General features: G+C 41.0%; 1 protein-coding gene across 3 annotated transcripts in view; it reads right to left on the minus strand.

Moving 5' to 3' along the window:
• Positions 1 to 17,165, minus strand: part of LOC113021855 (programmed cell death 1 ligand 1-like) — a 39,622-nt gene extending 22,457 nt beyond the window's left edge. The window contains exons 1-5 of one of the 3 annotated variants that reach the window (XM_080301539.1): positions 16,978 to 17,149; positions 10,140 to 10,475; positions 7,346 to 7,621; positions 5,225 to 5,341; positions 3,766 to 4,830 (exon numbers count right to left, since the gene is read on the minus strand). In XM_080301539.1, the coding sequence (XP_080157665.1) occupies positions 4,778 to 4,830; positions 5,225 to 5,341; positions 7,346 to 7,621; positions 10,140 to 10,475; positions 16,978 to 17,053 (858 nt within the window). In that variant the 5' untranslated portion in view covers positions 17,054 to 17,149 and the 3' untranslated portion in view covers positions 3,766 to 4,777. Of the gene's footprint in view, positions 1 to 3,765; positions 4,831 to 5,210; positions 5,500 to 7,345; positions 7,622 to 10,139; positions 10,476 to 16,977 lie in introns of those variants that run through there. The other 2 variants (XM_080301541.1, XM_080301540.1) reach the window with 2 other exon arrangements.
• Between the last annotated feature and the right edge of the window lie 7,418 nt (positions 17,166 to 24,583).

Genomic DNA, 24,583 nt, shown 5'->3' on the forward strand with positions numbered 1-24,583 from the left:
GCCGACTCACAGTGTTGTAGACATTCAGAAACTCAGTATCAAAACCTCATCAGACACTGTAATAAGATTTTTAACAAGCTAAAAGAACAAAACTAAGAATATTCCCTCTGTAGCTTTTATTACATGTTAGTTGGTTTTCCAAGTTCACAAACTCATTTCATTTAGTTTAGTTTATGTTCTGACTCTGCATTTAATGGTCACAGAGCAACAGACTCTGGACAGGTCACTGACCTGTCACATGGCTCTTTGACAGAGTGGAACGAAGCCAGAGTACAGAACACAAAACTCTGACTGGATCCTTGTTGTTGAGAGGGAACCATAATAATCACTGCACCATCCTGAACACAGTAAATCCTAAGATGCTGTTTTATTTTGTTAAAACCAACAAACTGTTTATTAATATTTGTATGCGCCCTATTGTTTAAGTCACAAATGACAAGTAATGTAAAGCTGCTTCTAAATACCCGAGCAGACCTGAAAACATGGAGAAAGTTCAAACAAAAAACGTTTCACTGCACATCAACACTGCAGTAAACCTGTGAGAGGCTCAGACGTCACCTGTGTGGGACTCAAGTAAATGTTAAAGTAAATGAATGTAAACACTGCATGAAAAGGATCTGGGTGGGGATCCTGATCCTTCTGTGCTGCACAGACGGTGAACGTAATAATAACTTTCACACACAAAGGTGCTGAGTGACACAGATAACTGCCCAAACAGGTACAAACAAAACCTGAGTAAACTGAGACTAACTACCTAACGAACCAAGTAAACAACTTCAGTTGTATTTTACTGCATTCAGCTCCTCTGTAACGGTTAGAATATCAGCCCCAAAGTATGTGCTGTGCAAAGAAACCAGTAATCATGTTGCTACACTGATGTTTTTATTCTTGACTCTTTACTATATTTACAATTATTTGATTATCTGCAAAATACACAAAAAGTATTGAAAGTAGTCATTCTGTCTGAAAATGAAGAATTACTGTGATATTTTAATAGTGATGTGAACATGTAGTGTTGTGATGGTAGCTCAGTGGTTCCTAACCTGTCATGGTCCTGTGTTTTTAGTTTGGGAATTTCTATTTTTAATTTTTTTTAAATATTCTTTGTCAGTTCTTAGTTTGCTTTCATGTTCTATTTAGGAGCTTCCATTTATTTATTTATTCATTTGCAAGTTAAGTTTCATCATTTATAGTATTTTTGCAATTTGAAGGTCAGTTAGTTTTCTGTGTACTTTCTGTTCTGGGTCAGTTTGCACGTGTTGATTTCCTTCTTTCAGTTCTCTCGTGTTTCCTGTGTTGTTAATTCTCAGTTTCTATGTTAGATGTTCTTTTATTTTATCACTTCCTGTTTTATTCTGACAGCCTCCTGTTCTTACATTTAGTTTTACGTCCTCTGCCTCAGTTGTGTCACATGTGATGCTGTCTTGGCCTTTCAGAGACTGCAGATTATTGTCTTTCACATTGTGATCTGTGTTGGTTTTAGTGTTCCTTGTACAGCCACATTCAGTGAGGTCGGGTAAAATGATTCAGGCCAGGCATCTGACATCATCCCAGGCTACTCTGTTCACAATGTAACAATGCAAAGAAGCGGTTCCTGTTTCAGCTCCTGTTTTAGTCTGACCTGATTTCTAACTGGCTCTTACCTCTTTTCAGTCCCTAACTCCCCATCTTTCTTACTTTATGTGATCAACCTGGTTCATCCTGTCTGCCTTGGCAAAGAGAGGGGGAGACACCAAAAGTGTGCAGTCAGAGTGGTCCATGAGCTGCTCGTTGATTGAGCTGACTGTCCATAACGACCCTTTGGCCTCAGGCAGGTACTCTTGATTAGTCAGTCCACTCCTGGTCCTGTGTTAACAGGGTAACAGGTCACATCCTACACCCCCAAGAAAGAAACCAGTAATCACAGAAATGAGGTAAAGGTCTTAGCATTCATATTAGCTAAAAATATGCTAATCAAACTAAGACTGTAGACAGACACTGCCACACGTAGAGTATTTGTCAGCTATGTAATGACCCTTTTTCCTTCACTATGAAATTTCAACTTGAAAAATGACATCAGAAAGTCCAGCTTCAAAATAAAACTGAGGACCACCTCCACACCAACAACTCAAGGGGTGTATGTGATATTTAGTTAGTGATGTTCACTAACTAACAAACACAGACCCAAAGTGTGGTTCTGCTGTGCTGGCAGATGATCAGACTGCTTCTTCGCTGCTTTGAACAAAAAACACCAGAAGGAGCTACACCCCATCCACCATCAAACATCAACCACATCTTTACAGGTTTTTGACCCAGTTTTTCAGTTTGAGTTCAAATTTTTACTAAATATTATCCAACCTTTAGTTTGGTTTTTATGTATTTTAGAGCTTTTGTTTTATTTCTTTTGTATGCTTATTTTTGTTATTTGTGGTTTTGAGTTCGGTTTTCATTTAAGGCGAGAGTGAAATATTTTCTTTCCAGGGAGCACCTTGAAACAGTGATCCATGCTTTTATTTCTTCCCATCTGGACTACTGTGACTCACTTTATTTGGGGGTCAGTCAGTCGTTGTTGTCTGCAGCTGGTTCATAATGCTGCTGCATGACTCCCAACATCCATCCATCCATTCGCTTCCGCTTATCTTTTCAGGGTCGCGTGGAGCGCTGGAGCTGGTTGTTTTAAAGTGCCTTATAAATAAAGGTGATGATGATGATCAGTTAATTTTGCTTTGTAGTTTCTGTTCTTGGTTATAGTTTGGTGTTCCTTTCTCCTTCCTCCTGTTCTCCGTTTCCATGTTAGGAGTCCTGTTGTTTTGCTTCCTGTTTTATTTTGGGAACTTCCTGTTCTTTGTATCTGCCTCATTTGTACCATCCGTTCATAATGTCTTTACAAAATACTTTGGAATTTTATATTTCTTCTAAAAAGATAAATCCATCCATTCTTTTTCACTCATCCAAATCAGGGTCACTGGAGCCTATCACAGCTGCGAGAGGCAGGGTACACGCTGAACACGTCACCTAACACAGAGAGACAGACAACCATTTGCACTCACACTCATGGACAATTTAGACTCCAATTAACCTAACCCCACTAACTGCATGTCTCCACACAGAAAGGCTAGATGGTAGAGTTGTTTGAATTCAGCTCTCTGTAGATATATAAATTTAATTTCCATCCAACTATGTAGCATCCTTTTGTTGGAAACATATTACCCAGTTCCTATCAGTGTAGATATCCAGCACGATTTGTTTCACGTTAAGATCTGATGTGCCTTTACGTTTTTAAGCTGTATATTTACTACAACTGAAAACCACGGTAACTGGCTTGGCGACTGACAAATGAATCAAATCAGAAAACTTAGAATTCATCTTGTCACTTCATCAGTAAACAATAATGACCCAGTTTTCACAAAGCCCTACAATAATACTGCCTCCACTTTGACAGATGATGTGATGGGCTTCAAATAATAAGTCATGTCTCTCCTTCTTTATACTTTTCTCTTCCCATTATTCAGATAAAAGTTCAACTTGGCTTCTTCTGATACTTTTTCTGATCTCTGCAGGCTCTTTTTTAGGTGTTTTCAGCAAAGTCTAACCTGCCCCTCTCCTTGAGTCTTCCCAAGGTGGTTATATACACACACACACACACACACACACACACACACACACACACACGACATTTTACTCCGAGATCCTTGAACAGTGTGACAACTAATAATGTATTGGGACATGAAGAATTAAAAGCATGAACATGATTTTCATTATCAAACATCAACAACATTAATGGAGTGTGTGTATCCTGATTCATATTTATTTACAGCAGACCAGCTCAGGGTTATAGTTAATGTACGTTTAGGGTTAGAAAACAAAAGAAAAACGTTTTCCTTGTTTCTACAGTTGTTATTTGCTGTTATCAGACAAATTTCTTTTTAAATATTATTTAGATATTTACTGAAATATGAGTGCAGCTGGAAACACAAATCCATCCAGAGTATTGATTGTGTGTCCAAATCAAACATGCGGCGCTACCTGCTGTGGCAATGGAGCAGCTAAAAGTAGTTTTCTTTATTAGTAACATGTTATGCACCAAGAGAAGGTGGAGCCATTTCTCTGCTCCGTCCTATTAAACTGCTGCAGAAGAGGAAAAAACAGGAGGAGGACCTCTGATCTCTTATGGAATAAATACAACAGTTTTTATTTCATGAAGAAAGCATTGATGCACTGCATCTGTTTTCATTCAAATAGAAAAAAAAAATCCCCAAATGCCCCGTTTCAATGTTGAAAAGATGCCATTAGACAGGCAGCTAGTTAGTGTAGTGGTAAGACTACACACCTCTGGATAACGGGTGGGTATCCTGACTGGATACCCACCCGTTATCCAGTCACAGCCCTGGCATCCCCCATGCTAAAAACCAGCCCTGGAATGGTGCAGCTACGTCTGCAGTCCAGGACACAAGCATTTCACTATATGTTGTACTGTGAATGTGACAAAGTTTGTTTTTGAACGGGGTTTGTGTATCAAGTATTGAGCACTATGAGTCATTTATACTTTTATTTTTATATAAAAATATGGGGTGATTAGGATGAAAGTATAACAAAAATGGCTACATCCCTCCATCCTGACATTTAACCATGTGCTAAACCACAGGATTAAAATCTGTTCTGAACTTTTAAACTGCTAAAAATACCAAAAATAATCCAACATGTCGTCACTGTTCTGCTCAAAAGCTTAACTTGGTTCTCATAAAACAAACACATAAGCTACACACACACCGTACTTCACACTTTGGGTTCACTTTGATCAGTGCTGATTTTCTGTTTCTCGAAGGGGGGATTCTGTTTCTTCTTCTCTTTCTGCAGATTGGAAAACAAAACGGTGTTAAAAAGTCATAACTGAGCAGAAATGTAGTGCTATGAATCTAAGTAGTGGAGTGCACGATGACACATGAGTAAGTTTGAATTATACTCGTTGCTATAGTAACATAAGTACAGTGGGAAAATTCACCCAATTTTATTATGATTACAGGCAAGACGCTAAACTGTCTTTATGAATAAATTGTGATGTTTGCTGTTTAACCATCTTCATCAGCCTCTGCAGTGTTCCTCCTCTTTCCTCACAATAAGCTTTAGTTCATTTCAGTTTGTTTCATTAATATATTCAAAAAATGTGAAAAAGTAAAATAAACAAGATTATAAACATGACGGTCACACAAAAATATGAGAATGTTCATAAATACATTAAACTTACTTTTTTTATTCTTGATGTAACACCTGACAAGAATCCCAACTACTACAACAGCAAGAACAACAGCAACACCAACAGCAACACCAGCTACAAACGTCCATCCAGTGTTTGGTTCTGGAACTGAAGAGAAAACATTGGTGTAACTCAGACTGTGACTGCATGTTAGGAACAAACAGCAGGTTTAAACAGCGAGCTCAGTGATGTCAGCATGGATCCAACTTCCTGTTTCCTCCTGCTCGTCTCCACAGCTCACAGGCTGGTTCTGGTTCTGCTCTCAGCTGTAAAGATGATGTTGGAGTTTTGTTTTGTATGAAAGATGTTTGAATCTGTGCTGCTGCTCACAGACTCCTGCTTTCCTTTTACTGAGCCTCACATCTGAAAACATGTGTGAGTCTGTGTGTAATCGAGGTTTCCTCCACCCTGAGCTTCTTAGCTACACACATCATTAAAGTGAATCTCTTCAGACTGATGATTGTAGAAAACAAGAAATATGAATCTGTCAGTGTAATGACCGCCTGCTGCGCTGCCAACAAATGACTCTCTGCACTGGAGGATTTTGGACTGTTAGGATCGATTTTTTATGCAAAATCATTTTCTTGTTTTTATGTTATATTTAATCATCTGGCATGAATATTACATTCAGAAATACTGAGCATTAAGATGATTTCTACTATTTTATTCTTTTTTTTTAATGATACGAATGCATACAGTATGAATACATGTGGATTGTCATGCATGCCCCTGCAAGGGCGACTGTAGATACATAATTATGCACTTAATTGCTATGAAAAAGTATTCACCCCTTTCTGATTTCCATGTTTACTTTAACCATATTTTTTTAAAGCTCAGTTCCTTTTCACTAAAAACACTTAGGCCTGATTAGATTATTGCCAGACCTGCTGAATCAAGAAATCACCTACACAGAACCTATCTGACAAAGTGGGCTAAAAGTTCTCAAAAACCACCACGTCATGCTATGATCTACAGAAACCACTGAAAAACAAAGTCACTGTCACCTATTAGTCTGGAAAGGTTACAAAACCATGGATAAGGCTTTGTGACTCCAGCGAACCACAGTGGTGATGGTGGCTGACCAAAATGACTTTTAGATGCTAGAGCATCGAGGACTCATCCAGGGGGCCACAGAAGAACCCAGAACAAATTCTTCAGAATCAAAGGCCTCACTTGCCGTAGTTATTCAACAATAAGAATGAGACTGGGGGAAAAATGAATCCATGGGAGAGTTCCAAGCAGAAAACAACTATTGAGCGAAAAGCACACAAAGCCTTTTGTCACATTTGCTAAAAAATATCTTTACTTGCAATTCAATGGACTCATCCGGATTATCCTTCACTCACCACATGTATAGAAAAGAGCTCAATTACTCTGTGACCTCAGTGAAAACTTGTTCATCTTTACTATAAAGTATATGATTGGCAGTCCTATTCCATTGTTGGCTCTATTGTTTAATGCATTAACATTAGTTTAGAAAGTCTTCTCAGACTTCCCTCTCTTATATACATTTTTAATATTTGCTGCTGTGTTTGTATCATTAAGTTTTCTGTGGGTTGCAGCAATGGTTTGGCACTTCATGATTGGCTGGATTTAGGGACCACAACAGACGTTATTAAAATAGTTTGATGATTTGCTATCAGGAAACTCCCAGAATATAGGAAAATGACTCCTTAATGAGACAGAGCTCAGAAGTGTAATGGGTGTCATCTCACTTTTTAGCATCTGCACTCAAACATTTGCTACAGCACATAAAAAATAAGGAATATAATCACACTGTGCATCATATACAGTATGTAACACTGATAACTGCTCATAATGATACCTGTAAGAGGTCTTGTATACAAACAAAAAGCAACTCATCTATGAGTTGAATTCAGACTAAAGTTACTTTTTGCTTCAGCTCCAGTGAATCTGTCTGCTGGAGTGTTTTATCACACACCTCTACTTTTTTCACCTGAGAAACATTTTCCAGACATCTGTCTTTATGATTTCATTAGTTAATATTTAGCTTCTTTGCAGACATCATTCTGTGTATTCAGTCTGAGCACATTTCACATTTCTGAAAAACAACAATTACTTAAAACATTTTAATATTAAAATTTCACTCACCATTCAAACGCACATTGATTTCCGTATGTGCCTGATGCCAGATTTCCTTCTGTGTGGCGACACAGTGATAGCGGTCGGTCTTTGTCACATTAGTTTTGAGGGTGATGAAGAAGCGCTCTCCTTTTTTAGAGACCTGCGGCTCCTCTGAAGGAATGGTTTGATTGTTACTGTCCCACCACTCGACTGTAGGTTTGGGGGAAGCACCTTTAACAACACACTTAAGGAGCGCCCAGTCATTTGTTTCATCAAGATTTGTCACAGAAGGCTCTGCAGCTCCTGTGAACACACAATAGTAATATTGTATAATTATTATTTTTTCATGTTTAGCTACTCTGAGTGCCAATGTGAGGGTACTAACGCAATACTGCCTTACTGGACAGTATTGATGTTTTTAAAAGGAATTTAATTTCAAAGCTTTTACTCTAAACAACATTTTAGACTCACATGCAGACATTTATACGGAAGAAAGGTTTGGACATCTCTAAGTTTGTTTAGAGTTATACAGAAAAAGATAGGAAAGTGCCAGCAAAATGGCAAACATATCATCAAAAATCTGGCACTGTAACCTGGATAACTACTTAAGGAGGATTTCAGTGTTATTTATTATTGCTATAAATATGAATATAAATAAGTACTTGAACAATTGTAGATGTTACAGAAAATAAAGCAAAACCCCCCTGCAATCTCCAAAACAATTCCACTAGTCTTATAAAACTTATTGCTAGAAGTTGCTGTAAATTTTAATTACATTGAGAGGGATAAGATACTTTTTGAGCATATGTATCTTAAAAGGTAGTTTTCTACTTGGATTAATAACTCAATGCAGACGATTAGGAGTGAGTAATGAGTTCACATATACACACGAGGATGCGAATATCAGTGACGTCAAAGGCATGACTCACCTGAGATGCTTCGGACCTTTAACTTTTTAAAACGCAGAGGTTGTATGCGACCCAAGTTTGCATGGTAATATTAATAGATAAACATAATGTATATTTTCATGATGACCGGAAACATAGACACGGACATGTTATACGTCGTTTCAAAGTTCAGATGTTTATCTTTCAGTAGATTCATGAACCTCAGTAAAGAATTTACGACATAAAAACAGCAACGTCTTTATTGACGGAAGTAAATACTTCGTGACCCTACTTCTACCCATTACAATCAATGTTAAAAAGCCGTTTATTGGACCAAAAACGGCTTTTTAAAAACAAACAATTGCTTGTTTAAAGGGAAACCCCCCACGGATTAACTTCAGTTCGTTTGCGTTCAAGCGGGAGTAAAAAGAACCTGAAAAAACACTAAATTTGTTTTGTCGGAAAGTTTTATCGGAGCTACGCAAACTAATATAAATGCGGTTTTAAAGCCAATTTTAAGCGATTGTTAGATTATTTCACCAATCAAGTTTGGTATCGCTGAAATCCTTAAACGCCCACGAACATCAATAATCTATCAGCATCTTCCGCCAACGTGAAGCAACGCGCCATGGAGACCGTTAATCCAATCAGCCAATCAGAAAAACGAATCTTATACCAATCGCACGGCAGTTTGATTGACAGCTGCTGTTATCCAATAGAAAGTTAAGGCAATGAAACCACTCTCCCTTTGAAGCCGGGAAAATCACCTGTCTGACCATATATGGAAGTTTACGTGTTAGCCTCGCTGTTTCAATGGAACGAAACGAAATCATAGAAAACTATTTTATCTTTGGAAAAATACCCGATTAGAAAACAAAGAACAAAACAAAATCACGATTTTAGTTATTTAGGAGATGATTTTGTGGTTAAGTTTAGTATTTAAGAAGATTTAAAGTGCAAAAAACAAAATGAATCATTATTATTTGTTAACTTTGAAGAGATTTTTTTGGGCGTTTTGAGGCAATTGATTAGAGATTCTCGGCTTTGCGCTTTGAACTAAACTGTAATATCTTAAAGCCATCTCTGTATATCAGCATGAAACTTGGTGCATTTATCGGAGACAGAATGAAGAGGATATCCTGTAAATTTCAGCCTCCTAGCCCTTATAATGACTGATTAATTCTAGTTAACATCTTAAGTAAAAGGTTAAAAACATCAAGGCTTCAGTCATTTCCTGTATAATCCTCTAACAAATGATCTGTGTTAGAGCTAAAGGTAAAACTGACAGACTACAATAATTATCACAGATTTTAGTTCACAGTGATAAAACAGGCAGGTATCAGATATTTATGATTTGGAAATTTTTCTTAAGTTTATTCTGGTAGTTACAGACATGCAGAAGTGCACATGCCTGTGAGAGGCTCTAACAAGTTAATATGGGCTCTGAAAGGGAAAAAAGCACAAATATTAGAGGTGACTGTGTAATTATCAATAGGCAGTCAGTTCAAACTTGAGAAAAGAAATTCAGGAGTGTTAACCTGCTATATTAGACATATTTTATAATCCTAAACTAAAAAAAGAAAGAAAGAACAGTCACATATTTCATAACTGTCCTTATACATTTACACAAGAGACTGATTTATGGTGGTGGATGTATTATAATGACACAGTCAGAAAACACCCTGAACAGCTGTGTGTCTGACATATCAGGAGAAGTGAGAATTTGTTTATTCAGTGTTTACAGTAGCATTGACAGAGATTTATTCTGTTTAGTAAAGACTGAAAAAACCTGTGGGCACCTCAGATGTTTGACAAGCAGATTTACCAAATATTGATAATATTTCTGCAGGTGTGCTGTGGGGGTGAGACCCTGCCAGATGTGTGTACTGACTGTTTCATCTGTAAGTAATCAGCTGATTTATAACAGCACTCACCAACAGCAAGCTCAATGTGGAATCTTATATCACCGGACTGACTTTTTGGAAAAATACAAATATAGTTTCCTTTGTCCTCTAGCCTAGTGTCTGTTATTTTTATGGAGGCGTTGCCATTCTTCAGCTCTTCTGGAAAATGTGAGACTCGACCTTTGAACTCCGCAGACTGATCTTCAAGGTCATTATTATGATGTGTGCCATTATTGTACGTGAACACCTGCTTTCCGTCTTTCTTCCAGTCAAACACCATTGACTCAATGGTCTCACTGGTGCCGAGGGAACAGGGTAAAATAGCATCAGCATCTTCTTTCACAGTCACTCTGGCCACAGGTGTCCCTGAAATACAGAACATGAATTAAACAGTGTGTTTTCATACAGATTGATGAGGACAGAAGGAAAAAAATTTGTAAAATGGCCTGCATTTGTATAGCGCTTTACTTAGTCCCTAAATACCCCAAAGCGCTTTACACGTCCAGTCATCCACCCATTCACACACACATTCACACACTGGTGATGGCAGCTACATTGTAGCCACAGCCACCCTGGGGCGCACTGACAGAGGCGAGAAGGAAAGTCAGGTATGAGTCAGGGACAGCTAAGAAAGTTCACGCTTATTTTCATTTCCAAATTAATCATGAACAATTAAACCGATCGTTTAATTGAGCGATCGTGGCTCAAGAGTTGGGAGTTCGCCTTGTAATCGGAAGGTTGCCGGTTTGAGCCCCGGCTCGGACAGTCTCGGTCGTTGTGTCCTTGGGCAAGACACTTCACCCACCGCCTACTGGTGTTGGCCAGAAGGGCCGATGGCGCGATATGGCAGCCTCGCTTCTGTCAGTCTGCCCCAGAGCAGCTGTGGCTACAACTGTAGCTTGCCTCCACCAGTGTGTGAATGTGTGTGTGAATGGGTGGATGACTGGATGTGTAAAAGCACTTTGGGGTCCTTAGGGACTAGTAAAAGCGCTATACAAATACAGGCCATTTACCAAACCAATCCAATTTAAACAGAAAAGAAAAACAGTTACAAGATGAAATCAACTAACTCAGCTTTATTTTTTCTTCCTACAAACATCTCACTTATGTGCTTTACCTCTCCTTCACATTGTTCTTTGTAGTCCATGCCTCACTGCACAGTGTGAGACTGACTGGTTTAAACTGAGGCTGAAGGAGCTGAAGAGCTTGTTTCAGAGAGGATGAACTCAGAGGCTGCACCAAGGCCCAGACTGAGATAAACAAGGATCATTGTGAACTGTGAATCATGCTAAAGTGTTCAAGAATCAAACATGGAGCTGGAAATGAGTATAATAGCTCACCTTTACTTCATGTATTACATTTCTGTTTACAAAAGTCAGAGGGTGAGGTCCATTAAAGAGGATTCTCTCTGAATACTGATTTCTGCTGATATGACTGCATCCACATGAAATGCTCCTCCATCCTACCAACACACAGCTCCACCTGAGTAACATATATGTCATAGGTGTCAAACTCTGGCCCGCGGGCCAAATTTGGCCCGCAGCCTAATTACATTTTGCCCGCGAAGCCATACCAAATTACTATCAGAGCTGGCCTACTGGTATTATACAGCTAATATATATATTGTTTAGTATTAAGCTTTGCTTGTTCCATATTCAGTTTTTTAGCAAAAATGTGTTTTGAGTCCATAAGAAAAGATTCATTCTTATATCTGGAGGAATAAATATATTTCAATAAATATTAATGTTAGCCCGCGACTTTGTTCCAGTTTTGAATTTTGGCCCACTGTGTATTTGAGTTTGACACCCCTGATATATGTGATCATACTTATCACATAAACTTTAAATATCTTTAAATAGAAAAATCTTATTATTCACAATGAAATTTCTATTATTAAAATTTTGATTCCTCAGCTTTATAACTGTAACAGCTATCAGAATCACAATGAGAATATTTTATTAATGCCTAAGGAAATTATGCAGTTTCAATTGATCCAAGAGAAGAAGAACAGTAACAGACTGAACAAAATAAAATAAAACTATATATTATAAAGTTAGAAAATATAAGAAAAAGCTTTAATTATTAAAATATTTACATTCACTACCCACAGCTCGTGGCCATAGGTGAGGGTAGGGACGTAGATCGACCGGTAAATTGAGAGCTTCGCTTTTACACTCAGCTCCCTCTTCACCACGACGGACCGGTGCAGCGTCTGCATTACTGCAGCTGCAGCCCCAATCCGTCTGTCGATCTCCGGCTCCCTTCTCCCATCACTCGCGAACAAGACCCCGAGATACTTGAACTCCTCCACTTGGGGCAGGAACTCATCCCCGACCCGGAGTGGGCACTCCACCCTTTTCCGGCTGAGAACCATGGCCTCAGATTTGGAGGTGCTGATCCTCATTCCCGCTGCTTCACACTCGGCTGCGAACCGTCCCAGTGCGAGCTGGAGGCCCTCACCCGATGAAGCCAACAGAACCACATCATCCGCAAAAAGCAGAGATGAGATTCTGAGGCCACCAAAGTGAAAGCCCTCCGCCATTTGGCTGCGCCTAGAAATTCGCCTGCGCATAAAAATTATGAACAGAACCGGAGACAAAGGGCAGCCCTGGCGGAGCCCATCACCCACCGGGAACGAGTCCGACTTATTGCCAGCAATGTGAACCAAGCTCTTGCAACAGTTGTATAGGGATCGAATGGCCCGTAGCAATGGGCCAGACACCCCATACTCCCGCAACACCTCCCACAGGACACCCCGAGGGACACGGTCGAATGCCTTCTCCAAGTCCACAAAACACATGTAGACTGGTTGGGCAAACTCCCATGCACCCTCAAGTATCCTGGAGAGGATAAAGAGCTGGTCCAGTGTTCCGCGACCAGGACGAAAACCGCATTGTTCCTCCTGTATCCGAGGTTCGACTAGCAGACGAACTCTCCTTTCCAGCACCCTGGCATAGACTTTCCCGGGGAGGCTGAGGATTGTGATCCCCCTGTAGTTGGAACACACTCTCCGGTCCCCCTTCTTAAAGATGGGGACCACCACCCCGGTCTGCCAGTCCACAGGTACTGCCCCTGATCTCCACGCAACATTGTAGAGGCGTGTCAACCAGGACAGCCCTACAACGTCCAGAACCTTCAGGAACTCGGGGCGGACCTCATCAACACCAGGGGCTCTGCCACCAAGGAGTTGTTTAACTGCCTCAGTGACCTCGCCCCCGGAAATTGGCGGGTCATTCCCCTCATCCCCAGACTCTGCTTCCTCCTCCACGTGTCAGTGGGATTAAGGAGGTCCTCAAAGTATTCCTTCCACCGCCTGACAATTTTCTCAGTCGACGTCAGCAGCGCTCCGCCAGCACTATACACAGTGCAGGTAGAGCACCGCTTTCCCCTCCTGAGGCGTCTGACGGTTTGCCAGAATCTCGAGGCAGTCCGAAAGTCTTTTTCCATGGCCTCTCCGAACTCCTCCCACACCCGAGTTTTTTCTTCAGCCACTGCCCGAGCTGCATTCCGCTTGGCCTGTCGATACCTGTCGGCTGCCTCCGGAGTCCCACAGGCTAACCAAGCCCGATAGGACTCCTTCTTCAGCCTGGTGGCTCCCTTCACCTCTGGTGTCCACCATTTGGTTCGGGGATTACCACCACGGCAGGCACCAACCACCTTGCGGCCGCAGCTCAATGCAGCAGCTTCGGCAATGGAGACGCTGAACATGGTCCATTCGGACTCAATGTCCCCAGTCTCCCTCGGAATGCTGTTGAAGCTCTGCCGGAGGTGTGCGTTGAAGATCTCGCGGACTGGGGCCTCTGCTAGACGTTCCCAGCACACCCTCACTACGCGTTTAGGTGCACCGGGTCTGTCCAGCGTCCTCCCCCGCCACCTGATCCAACTCACCACCAGGTGGTGATCAGTTGACAGCTCAGCCCCTCTCTTTACCCGAGTGTCCAGAACATATGGTCGCAGGTCTGGTGATACGATTACAAAATCGATCATCGACCTATGGCCTAGAGCGTCCTGGTGCCACGTGCACTTATGGACACTCTTATGTTCGAACAGGGTGTTCGTTATGGCCAAACTGTGATTTGCACAGAAGTCCAATAACAAAACGCCGCTCGGGTTCAGATCAGGGAGGCCGTTCCTCCCAATCACGCCCCTCCAGGTCTCGCTGTCGTTACCCACGTGAGCATTGAAGTCTCCCAGCAGGACAACAGAGTCTCCAGGTGGAGCACCTTCCAGCACACCCCCCAGGGACTCTAAGAAGGCTGGGTACTCTGAACTGCCACTCGGTGCATAAGCGCAGATGACAGTCAGGACCCATTCCCCGACCCTAAGGCGCAGGGAACAAACCCTCTCGTCCACCGGGAAAAACCCCAACGTACCGGCAGCAAGCCGAGGGGATATTAGGATACCCACCCCAGCCCGCCGCCTCTCACCAGGGGCAACTCCAGACTGAGACAGAGTCCAGCCCCTCTCCAGGAGACTGGTTCCAGAGCTCAAGCCATGCGTAGAGGTGAGCCCAACTATATCTAGCCGGTACCTCTCAACCTCACGCACTAACTCAGGCTCCTTCCCCACCAGAGAGGTGACATTCCATGTCCCTATTGCCAGTCTTGGCAGCCGGGGATCAGTCCGCCAGGGCCTCCGCTCCTGGCCGCCACCCGGCACACAATGCACCCGACCCCTATGGTGCCTCCTGCGGGTGGTGGGCCTGCGGGAGGATGGGCCCATGTCTCCTCTTCGGGCTGTGCCCGGCTGGGCCCCATGGACTAAGGCCCGGCCACCAGATGCTCGCCCTTGGGCACCCTCCCCGGGCCTGGCTCCAGGGCGGGGCCCCGGTAACCCTATCCCGGGCAGGGTAAACTGTTCTCTCGATGTTCTCTTCATAAGGGTCTTCTGAATCGCTCTTTGTCTGGTCCCTCACCCAGGACCAATTTGCCATGGGAGACCCTACCAGGGGGCAAAAGCCTCCGGACAACATAGCCCCTGGGATCCCTGGGACACACAAACCCCTCCACCATGATAAGGTAGCGATTCACGGAGAGGTATTATTATTATTATTATTATTATTATTATTATTATTATTATTATTATTATTATTATTATTATTATTATTCTCTATAATAAAGCCTTAACGCAAATTCCTTTTGATGCCTCTAATTCTTAGATGCGTGATTAACAAGATCAAGCACAAATTCAGTTTTAAAGCTCTGCCAGATAGTTCTCTTGACAAGACCACTGCAGATGTGAACTGAGATACTACTGAGGTACACTGAGCTTAGAATATCACTTGGTGATGTGAAGAACCTTCCTTCCACTCGCCAAAGGGAGGCCATGCTGGACAGACCATTCTACATGCAACAGGCTTTCAGCCATAGCTTGATCTGATGAAGAGGAGACAAAGAAAACTGTCCCAGCAGTGGTCCAAACGTGAAACAGCACACAGTGCACAGTCTTGCATTTTGCACATCTATCCCATGCAAGAGGTTGTTTTGACTGTCAGGCATGTTGTTCAGAAGAAGTAAGCAGCACTGCTATCTAAAAATATCAAAATGGTTCTCTGTTTGAAAAAACTGGCTTAGAGCAAAAAAAACAAACAAACAAAACAAAAACTAATGAGGAGTATAATCTCAAGTCCAGACACTTTTCTTTCCAAGCTCCTTAGACTACAATGACCTGGATGACTGAGAACCTTCACAGACAATCTCAAGTGTACTTTTGGAAGGTTTTATGAGCATGTAGTACATTTTACAGAATGTTCTGTAAAAGGTTTGTTTTGTTATTATGTTTTGGATTGTTCAGAGAGTGTCCTTACAAAATAATCTTGACAAATGACAAACGAGAGCTTATTTTTAATTACTCAATGGGTATTACAAAAGTCAGTGCATATTATCAGCACAAGTGATAAGAGCGTTTCAATCCTTTATAGAAACACGAAAGCCAAAGTCCTCATCCTGCTCTCTGCTCTCTTTACTCTTTTCAGCACCACTTACCATCATTTTAAATTATTTGTGTTAATGACTTCATAAAACACTCACTAAATAGATAACGTGTAGTATCGTTGACATCAGGACACAGAAGGCAAGGTCCATTAAAACTGACTCTCCCTGCATATTGACCTATTCTTATATAACTGCATCCGCTTGATGCAGAAATTTTTGACGAACAGTAGAGATCAATGTCAGGAAATACAGGTAATATATTTCCCAGCATTCCTCTCTATCCAGGAAAAGCCTCTATGTTAATGAGTGGAGTTAAAATCCCAGAGCAAATATTTTTAAGAAGTAAAATTCCATAAAAAGAGTTAGGCATAATCATATAATACTTCTAGCTTTACCATGACTCCAGTAGTGTGGCTGTCTATTGTAATGTAGAAAACACTCTTTGATAATGATTGCCTGAGATGAAATTTGACTTCCTCTCATTGTAAAGTCATTAAAAAACAAACAAACACTACCTCTACACTATCTCTGTATTAGTAGAAACAGTGTATATGTGTTTCAAACTGAACATGAAGTTCATTCGGAAACAAATGTCACACAGTCTAAACAGAGACCAAAGCAGATGCGTTTACAGGAAGCAGCGCACTAACAAAGACGCACACACGTACGCTTTAAAACGCATACAAATGAAATAATGAGTATCGCTATAACGATCAACAAAGAAATAGATTCGTTTCGTTGTTGCAGGTGCTGCACATTAATCTGCTCTAACTCTCGTTATTTCAACACTAAAATGCGGCTGATGTCACAGGTGTAAATGCCGCAGTCATCCACCCACTAAAGCAGCAGCCTGAGCAGCGTTAAAGCTCGATCCGCACCTGTGAAACGTGACTGCGCCTGCACACATGATCAGTTTAAATCAGTGAGTTTCTTACCGGATTCAGCAGCAAACGTCAGTCCGGACAAAGTCAGGAAACAGAAGCTCAGAAACAGAAGTGGTGGAAGCTCCATGTCTGCACAAATCCTCAGAAGATCAAACGTTACAGCATCTCTTTAAAAAAACACATGAGCTCGGAGCCACTCCTCCCAGCGCACTGACGCACAAAAAAGAAAGAAAGAAACATTCATTCTCCTTCTATTCTCTTAAAGCCGTAAACTATAACTGCACTTCCGGTGTGATATGTGACAATATCAGCGACATTTAGCTCTAACATGTTTAATAACTGCGACAGTTACACAGAATCGCTGACAGCAGACAGATTAATGAGCAGAGATAACAGATTATTGTAACAGTTTATGTACAGGTTGAGGTAAAGAGAGAGGACACCCCATACTTCCAGAATCTGTAGCCTTTAAGGTCAAAGACGGCTTCATTTTTTCACACTAGCATCTTTATATGACACACACACACACAAGGAAAAAAAAACAGGCACAAGTTAGTTCGAGTTATAACACTCTTCACATGCCTCAAGGAAGCATGTCCTTTAGGAAGGAGGCCCAGAGGATGACCTGGGACACACTTCCAGGAGATGGAGTAGGTGGCTTTCTGGACATACCTGCTTTGAATGTTGTCCCCACAACTCAACCCTGCATAAGTGACCAAGGATGAAATTATGGTGAAATTTGGACGGATCCATCCATCTATTGTTAACTGCTTGTCCATTTCAGAGACACTGGGAGGGGGGGGCGGGGGTGTGAAAAAGTGTTTGCCCCCTTCTCCTGATTTCTGTTTTTTGTTTGTCACACTTAAATGTTTCAGATGATCAAACAAATCTAAATATCAGACAAAGATAACATAATTAAACACAAAATGCATTTTCTAGATGGTGTTTATTATTAAGGGGCAAAAAATCCAAACCGACATGGTCCTGTGTGAAAAAGTGTTTGCTCCCTAAACCTAACAACTGGTTGTCCTACCCTACAATCAAGCATTTATGATAACTGGCAGCAAGTCTTTTAAAGTGCCGTGGAGGAATTTTGGTCCATTCACCTTTGCCAAATTGTTGTAAATCAGCCGCATTTGAGAGTTTTCCAGCATGAACTGCCCTTTTAAAGTAATTTCAAAGCATCTCAGTTGAGTTCAGGTCAGGACTTTGACTAGGCCTGGACTGGACCTACTGGTGTGTTTTAGATCACTGTCCTGTCGCAGAACCCAAGTGCACTTCAGCTTGAGGTCACAAACATGGCCAGACATTCTTCTTTCGGATGTTTACAATTCCGGTATTCATTCTATTTATCACATTAAGTTTTCCAGGTCCTGTACCACCCCCAACCTCTTCTCCGTCACTCCTGACTTCATCATTCTATACCTGAGTTTTTCTGTTATAACCTGCTTCCTCAGATCCACAAAGACAAAGAGAACCTGCTTCTGGCCTTCTCTAAACTTCTCCATCAACACTCTCAAAGCAAACATCTCAGCATGACTCTACACTGCTGCTCACTGATTATAATCTCTTTTCTTAGCCTAGCTTCAACCACTCTTTTTCGTATTTTTAGCTTTCAGCTTTATCATCAGCTTTATCCTTCATCCTTGTTCTTTAAAACTTACACTAGCTCATTTATTCCTCATTCCTGTAATGCCCACAGTGTGTATTATTAAACAATCTGTTTTAAAATACCACTGGTCTCTCTGTTAGACACCTCCATACCTCCACAGGTATCTGGACTAACTTGCTTTACTTCAATATAATCCAATTTTATTTATATAGCACAAAATCACAGTCTCCTCAAGGTGCTCCATACTGTAAGATAAAGACCACTCAATAACAGACAGAGACTACAACGATTACCCCCCCCCCCCCCCTTCCACTCTCCATCCTCTTCATCACTACCCTCAGTTGCTCCTTACTAATCATCTGTACTTCCTGATTCAACTGCCCTCCATCCCCCCTCTCACATTAAAAACAAAGCTGGACATTTTAATCTGGGTCCATATTCCTGTCTGCATGCAGGAGTGCACAATTACCCACCTGCAGATCATAGTACACACAGTGAGGTTCTCATGTTCCTGAATGGTGGGAAATTACATGTTTTACATTCTGATGCCAACAGATCCATCCACTCAGGGACTATGAAGCTATTAAAATCTCCAGAGGAGAGAGAAATTCAAATTTCTTTAAAACATAAACTGAAGTGTTTTTAAGGCATGACTAATCATTTTAAAATTAAACGTGAGATTACTACTATTCTGAGAATTGACAGCTGAATTTTTTCTCAAAGTCAGACAGAGGAATGATACTACAACCCAGGCTATGAAGTCTTTAAACAAAAGAAAAAAAGATTTCACCTCCACTCTCACTTTCACTTTAAACGACAGACTTCCTGTCAGGCAATTAGATTTCACAACAAGCTGGCCGTCATCTAGAAGGCCAGACTTCCAAGAACTGACAGCCTTTGGAATAATGACCGTATGTCAGGAGCTGTACTGATCTATGCACTCACAGCATATTATCTTCATGATGCAGCATCTCTGCTATCAGGGAAACTGCAGGCATTCATGAGAACTGATGACAGTAACAAGAAGAAGTAAGATGAGTTTATGAGTTGTTGTTGTTTTTTTGGACCACTAATCATTTTCACTTTTCATGTGAACAACATGAATGAAAATGCATGTCAAACTACTTATTCTGCCTTGTTGTCATCTACTGTTCAGAAACCCTGATTAAAATCAGAGTTAAACCAGTGACTTAGAAGCCTATCACACAACAATCATCCAGAAGGCCAGACTTCCAAGAATCAGATTCAGATTCATGAAGGCAGAAGAGCAGAGAAAGAAACAAGTGAGAGTAAAAAAACAAGCTTCATAAAGAATGAAACCCTGGCTTTGCACTGTTGTGCATTCATATTCATATATTCGTATTTGGTTTGAAAAGACGAGCTCTATAATGAACTCTCTATAGAATCCTCTGGGTATTGTCATTCATTCATTTATCTATCTTTATTATTTATATGAGTACATGTGTAATATAACAATAGAGCTGATAGGCTGGAAGGGGAGGAGAGAAAAAACAGACAGAAAGAAAAAACAAAAATTGGAGAAATGAGGGAATTCAATTCAATTCAATTTTATTTATATAGCGCTAAATCAGAACAAAGTCGCATCAAGGCGCTACAGAGAAAAACCTAACAATGATATGACCCCCTATGAGCAAGCACTTTGGCGACAGTGGGAAGGAAAACTCCCTTTTAACAGGAAGAAACCTCCAGCAGAACCTGGCTCAGGGAGGGGCGGGGCCATCTGCTGCGACCGGTTGGGGTGAGAGAAGGAAGACAGGATAAAGACATGCTGTGGAAGAGAGACAGAGGTTAACAACAGATATGATTCAATGCAGAGAGGTCTGTTAACACATAGTGAGTGAGAAAGGTGACTGGAGAAGAAAAACTCAGTGCATCATGGGAATCCCCGGCAACCTACGTCTATTGCAGCATAACTAAGGGAGGATTCAGGGTCACCTGGTCCAGCCCTAACTATATGCTTTAGCAAAAAGGAAAGTTTGAAGCCTAATCTTGAAAGTAGAGATAGTGTCTGTCTCCTGAATCCAAACTGGAAGCTGGTTCCACAGAAGAGGGGCCTGAAAACTGAAGGCTCTGCCTCCCATTCTACTTTTAAATACTCTAGGAACAACAAGTAGGCCTGCAGAGCAAGAGCGAAGTGCTCTAATAGGGTGATATGGTACTACAAGGTCATTAAGATAGGGCTTCCTGTTAAAGGTCATTTAATTTGTTTAATATGTGCATTGAAGGACATGTCCTGGTCAAAAATGACTCCAAGGTTCCTCACAGCGTTACTGGAGGCCAAGGTAATGCCATCCAGAGTAAGAATCTGCTTAGATACCATATTTCTAAGCTTTTCAGGGCCGAGTACAATAACCTCAGTTTGATCTGAATTAAGAAGCAGAAAGTTAGCGGCCATCCAGGTCTTTATGTCTTTAAGACATTCCTGCAGTTTAACTCATTGGTGTGTGTTATCTGGCTTCATGGACAGATAGAGCTGGGTGTCATCTGCATAGCAGTGAAAATGTATGCTATGTCTTCTAATGATGCTGCCTAAAGGAAGCATGTATAATGTAAACAGAATTGGTCCTAGCACTGAACCCTGTGGAACTCCATAATTAACCTCAGTGTGTGAAGAGGACTCTCCATTTACATGAACAAACTGGAGTCTATTAGATAGATATGATACAAACCACTGCAGCACAGTACCTGTAATACCTACAGCATGTTCTAATCGCTCTAATAGGATATTATGGTCGACAGTATCGAACGCTGCACTGAGGTCTAGCAGGACAAGCACAGAGATGAGTCCACTGTCAGAGGCCATAAGAAGATCATTTGTAACCTTCACTAAAGCTGTTTCTGTGCTGTGATGAGCTCTGAAACCTGACTGAAACTCTTCAAATAAACCATTCCTCTGCAGATGATCTGTTAGCTGTTTGACAACTACTCTTTCAAGGATGTTTGATATGAAAGGAAGGTTGGAGATTGGCCTATAATTAGCTAAGACTGCTGGGTCTAGAGATGCTTTTTGAGTAAAGGTTTAACTACAGCCAGCTTGAAGGCCTGTGGTACATAGCCGATCATTAGAGATAGGTTGATCATATTTAAGATCGAAGAATTAATTAATGGCAGGACTTCTTTGAGCAGTTTTGTAGGAATGGGGTCTAAAAGACACGTTGATGGTTTTAGGAAGTAATTATTGAAGTTAACTCAGAAAGATCAATTAGAGAAAAAGAGTCTAACTTAACATCAATGGTACTAAGAGTAGCTGTAGATAATATTAATCTGTAGGATGATTACTGGTAATTTTTTCTCCAATGATAAAAATTTTATTTGTGAAGAAGTTCATGAAGTCATTACTAGTTAACGTTAAAGGGATGGTTGGCTCAAAAGACCTCTGACTGTTTGTCAGCCTGGCTACAGTGCTGAAGAGAAACCTGGGGTTGTTCTTATTTTCTTCAATCAGTGATGAATAGTAAGATGTTCTGACTTTGTGGAGGGCTTTCTTATAAAGCAACTATTTCTCCAGGCTAAATGATGATCCTCTAAATTTGTAACACGCTGGTTGCACAGAAGAGGGGCCTTAAAACTGAAGGCTCTGCCTCCCATTCTACTTTTAAATATTCTAGGAACAACAAGTAGGCCTGCAGAGCGAGAGCGAAGTGCTCTAATAGGGTGATATGGTACTACAAGGTCATTAAGATAAGATGGGGCCTGATTATTTAAGACCTTGTATGTGAGGAGCAGGACTGAACAGGTGCTAACTTCTATGTAGGATGTATCAGAGGAATCACAGAGAGGCAGAGATGTTATTAGCGAGAGCTGATAATAAAAGTTACATTAAGGAGTTACATTAAGGTGAGGAGAGACAGGGGGACACAGGGAATCAGGCTGGAATCTGGAGATGATGCAAGGTTGAGTGGAGAATGGACAGCTGAAGGTGTGCTTCAGGTTTGGGTTTCCATAGAAGAGTGGAGGTGAGGCTTTCCAGGAAAGCGATATGTTTATGTGAGCAGGGAATGAGGACGCAAACAGAAGACATGAATTACAGAGCTAGAGATTAACAACCATGGTGGAGAAAACAATCTGGCTGGCATTGACTTACACAGGCGGTCCTTAAGTACTCAGCTATTGATGAGCTATGAACTCCAGATGGATGAAAGCAAGCTAAGGAAGGGTAGTTCAACCCTTAGGTGGAGACATGAGGAATCTGCCCACCTCTCCACCTGACAGAAGAGAGAAAATCTGAACACAAACAAGTTTTAAGTATTTTTTTGGTCTGTTGGCTCCAGTTGGCAGTTACCTGTGCACTTTATGAACGCAACCTGCTGATCTAGTGTTAGTGTAACATGATTTAACTACAGTGTACTGTTTAGTCTGCCTGAAAATGAAGAATTACTGTGTGTAATTTCAAAAATGATGTGAACATGTAGCAGTTCCTAACCTGTCATAGTCCAGTGTTTTTTAGTTTGGGACTTTTAAATGTTTACTAAATATTCTCTGTTGACTCTTAGTTACAGGTGCAGGTTAAGTTTTGTCATTTATAGTAACCTGTCATTTTGAAGGTCAGTTAGTTTTCTGTGTATTTTCTGTTCTGGGTCAGTTTGCACGTGTTGATTTCCTTCTTTCAGTTCTCCCCCGCTCTCATGTTTCCTATGCTGTTAACTCTCAGTTTCTATGTTAGACGTTCATTTATTTTATCACTTCCTGTTTTATTCTGACAGCCTCCTGTTATTACATTTAGTTTTACGTCCTATGCCTCAGTTGTGTCACATGTGATGCTGTCTTGGCCTTTCAGAGACTGCAGATTATTGTCTTTCACATTGTGATCTGTGCTGGTTTTAGCCTTACTTGTACAGCCACATTCTGTGAGGTCAGATTCAATAATTGACGCCAGGAATTTGACATCATCCCAGGCTACTCTGTTCATACAAGGCATCACACTGACCCTGAGCTCCAACAATGTATAACAAGCGGTTCCTGTTTCAGCTCCTGTTTTACACTGACCAGATTTCTAACTGGCACTTATCTCTTTTCAGTTCCTAACTCCCCATCTTTCTTCTTTTATGTGACCAACCTGGTTCATCCTGTCTGCCTTGCCAAAGAGAGAGAGGGGTACACCAAAAGTGTGCAGTCAGTGTGGCCCATAAACTGGTCGTTGATTGACTGTACAAAATGACGCTCTGGTCTGGCAGGTACTCCTGATTGGTCAGTCCACCCTCCCACAAAAACTGAGCAAACAGCAGTAGCAGGTGTGCTGACTAGGTTCTAGGTTAACATTCAGATCTGTTCAGAGTTTTGTGCACACGGTTTAGTCAAAATGAAAAAGATTGAGGTTTTAAATTTATTTCAGCATTAACTATTTTCTGTGTTCTTCAGTTGTTTGAGAGAGCACCATTGTAACAAACGTGCTCTGGGTATAACATTGCCTTAAAACATGGGCAGTGGATTTTTATCTAGAATTGTCTTTTGGAAAAACACTTTACACAACAAGTTATGGCTCGAAAAGTATTATTTGTTTTTTTACTGTGCTGCAATTGTTTATCAGATTATCTGTGCAATTAATTACTGCACAACTAATTTTTATGGGATATGGTTGTGAAGGTGGAACATGAGGAGAGCAGAAGTACGTTAAAGTTCCACAAAGTGATGAATGGAGGACATGCTGTATTGAAGAAAAGAGTAATGAGCATGCTGTTATTTGCAATGACCAGCTCACCCGTGTCAGACCCTTTGATAAACAATATTGTAATGAAAGTGAGAGCATGCACATATTGTTACATGTTTTAGAAAATGCCTTGAAATAATAATAATAATACATTTTATTTGAGGGCGCCTTTCTAAAACCCAAGGTCCCCTTACAAAGAGAAAAAGATATAAATAAAAAGTAGATTAAAATAGATTCTAATAAATTAAGCAAGTGGCAAGTAAAATCTGCATTAAAGCGAGTAAGCCAGACTCTGGGACTCTCCACCATTTGACCTTAGAACTGAAGAAGCTTCTTGGATGAGAGGTGAAACGTCTTCAAGCAACTTAAAGAAGTCC

This window comes from Astatotilapia calliptera, chromosome 5 (genome assembly GCF_964374335.1).
Source record: "Astatotilapia calliptera chromosome 5, fAstCal68.1, whole genome shotgun sequence".
Taxonomy (NCBI): Eukaryota; Metazoa; Chordata; class Actinopteri; order Cichliformes; family Cichlidae; genus Astatotilapia; species Astatotilapia calliptera.